The sequence below is a fragment of the Perkinsus marinus genome (genome assembly GCF_000006405.1).
Source record: "Perkinsus marinus ATCC 50983 genomic scaffold scf_1104296972422, whole genome shotgun sequence".
Classification (NCBI taxonomy): domain Eukaryota; phylum Perkinsozoa; order Perkinsida; family Perkinsidae; genus Perkinsus; species Perkinsus marinus.
Genome location: NW_003201757.1, coordinates 59708 through 62195, shown reverse-complemented (window position 1 = coordinate 62195; position 2488 = coordinate 59708). Strand labels below are relative to the sequence as shown.

At 54.1% G+C, this 2488-nt stretch overlaps 2 protein-coding genes across 2 annotated transcripts in view; one reads left to right on the top strand and one right to left on the bottom strand.

The window, feature by feature from the left end:
* The window catches only part of Pmar_PMAR027998 (hypothetical protein), a gene marked incomplete at both ends in the record, with an annotated part of 777 nt that extends 230 nt beyond the window's left edge, over positions 1 to 547 (top strand). The window contains one exon of the mRNA XM_002766572.1: positions 39 to 547. Coding sequence (XP_002766618.1) covers positions 39 to 547 — 509 coding nt within the window. The remainder of the gene's footprint in view (positions 1 to 38) is intronic.
* Positions 548 to 765: 218 nt separating this feature from the next.
* Positions 766 to 2097, bottom strand: Pmar_PMAR027997 (conserved hypothetical protein; the record flags this gene model as incomplete). The annotated part of the gene is made up of 1 exon (XM_002766571.1): positions 766 to 2097. One exon carries the CDS (start codon positions 2095 to 2097, stop codon positions 766 to 768), a length of 1332 nt encoding a protein of 443 aa, XP_002766617.1.
* Positions 2098 to 2488: the final 391 nt, after the last annotated feature.

The window sequence follows — 2488 nt, the reverse complement described above, 5'->3', positions numbered from 1 at the left end:
CTAGTCGTAGAACCCGTACTGCGATCATTGAGTGCCAGCGAGCCCTCTCGATGCCAAGCATTCGTGCGTTCTCAAGGCCATGGGCTTTCGTGTTGTGGACCACCAAGACTGTGGTCGAGTGCTCATTGCCTCGAGGTCGTTTGAGGACGGTGAGTGTATAATATTCTCGAAAGTTACCAAGTACAACATCAACAGCCATGCTGACATCGACAAGCTCCGCAAGCGAGGCCATCCAGAGCACTGCTTCCTCACGATCATCCACGAGAGCCGTGGCGGTATGTCCTTGTACTACAACAGGGAGACCTTCGACATGGCAGACCCGATCGGCGGGGGTGACCTCTGGTACTTGGTGAACCACTCGACTAGTCCGAATGCCCAGCTTAGACCCCACGACGGCGGTCTGCGAGTTCGAGCCGTGAGGGACATCTCCCCTGGTGAGCCCATCACCTGGCGGTACCCCAACGGCTTCTTCAGTGAGGAGGATGTGATGGTGTCCCTCCCGCGAGCCGTCAATGTGATTGACGACCCGAGAGCATCCGGGGGATGATTACCTGCATTTTCACAATTCAATGTAGATTATTCCATTGCTATTGCTTCGAGTTATCAAGTGATATTTCCCAGCGTCAAGCCTGGCACGTAGTCACTAGGGAACCCTACATATTGTGGCTCAGTGGAAGTAATGTGAATGTACGGTACGCAATAGTACAGGTTTACATCAACTATATGAACATGTGGAAAAATCGTATTAGTGTATTATATATTTTATTAATGTGCATCGCAATCGACCCAAACGGCGAATCCTCCCTTCACAGTCCTTCTCGAAAGCCATAACTCCGCAGATCTGCCAGATAGCTGAATGCCCGACTCGTAGTCCTCTAGTCGCACAGTACAACCATTCTTAGCAGCACAATGGGGATGAAAACTTCTGTTGCATTTGGAGCATCTCATAGTTATACCGAGAACGCTGTGACAATAGTGACAAGACTGGAGGAAATTACGGGGCCGTATGACGGATCCCTGGCGAAGATCATGGAAGTTGAAGACCGGCGCGAGGCCCATCCAATGGGCGCATCGGAGATGGACTCTCGCCGAGCAACCCGTAGGGACACCAGGGCCTCCCGGTATGTCCACCAAATCGCCATCACTGTGCAAGCACATTACGCAGGCCTGAGTCAACGAGTTGGTACCTCCACTCGGGCAGCTCGCAGCACGGCCAATAATAGGAGGTGTTGCCGTCAGAATGGACGGCCGGTCCGAGACTGCTTCGGGAGTCTTGGCATCATTCACAGCTTCGCCAGGGTCCATCCAGGCAAGCCAGAGATCTTCCGCATCGACGCTTCGATAGAGGTCATAAGTCTCGTCGACCATTTGAGCTGCTGCACTGTTGGCGACGGCAGCTGCGAAGCCACCCTCCGTCTGTTCTGCATAGGGCGAGTTGGCGATAGCTTTAGTGAGCTTTTCGATCATACCAAAGGCATCGACATCTGCCATGTGCTTGCGACAGTAGATAAGCCAGTTGTGGTTCGCTGGCTCCGGAATCGTGAGGGCGTTGAGTGTGGCACAGCTGACGTGGAAGTGCTGAGAGCATCCCGTCGAGCCGCATTTCACAGTTTCTCCCACAGCCTTGCCGCAGATGCCACAAACAGAGGCAACCGATCCGGAGTAAGACCAGCGCACAGCGGCTCGTTCAAGATCCGAAATAGTTTGGCACTTCCATGCAAACATACCGCACCTCACATGAAGCCATCGGATGCCCCCTTGGACCATCACCGACGTCATCAGGCCTCCACCAAGGCATCGCCGATCACCACCACAAAGAAAGCAATTCAAAACATCAGACTCGCGGGCGTCGCCATTTTCCAGAGCATAACAGAGGCGACAGAGCCAGGTGTCCTCATCATGCAATCTATCGATTCCGTAACAGTACTGATGACCAGCCACCCCACACCCAGAGCAGACGACCATCTGATTACCCCGGGCCAGGTCCGGTCCCAGACAGATCGAGCACACCAGATAGCTCGTGTCTCCATCAGGATCATCGCTGGTGGTGACTCCAAAAGTCGGCTTGAGGTCGCTATTATGAGGATATACGTTCATCGGCGGATGCCGCGTCCGCACCAAAGCTTTCCATTTTTCCACCACTGGGATATTTACCAGCCTCCGAGCGACAGTGAAGGACTCAGCCCTACCCTTAACTCTACACGCCAACTCCCTCCTGCGCTCCACCACTTCTCGAAGTCGACTTCTTAGTATTTGAGCTTCCGTGAGAGACTCTGATCTGGGATCTCCAGCCACCATAGAACAACGCACAGATCTGCTCCCGGCCATACCGAGCATAGGTGACGTGCTCTTTCCGTCCGCCGTAAGCCACAGCACCTCTGGTGTCAACGGCGGCGGCTCCTCCCTCATATACCGACCATACTGAGCTCTCATCTGGCTCGCACACGGCAAGGTGATGGCGGCTTCCATTCGAGCTGACCCTCTACCA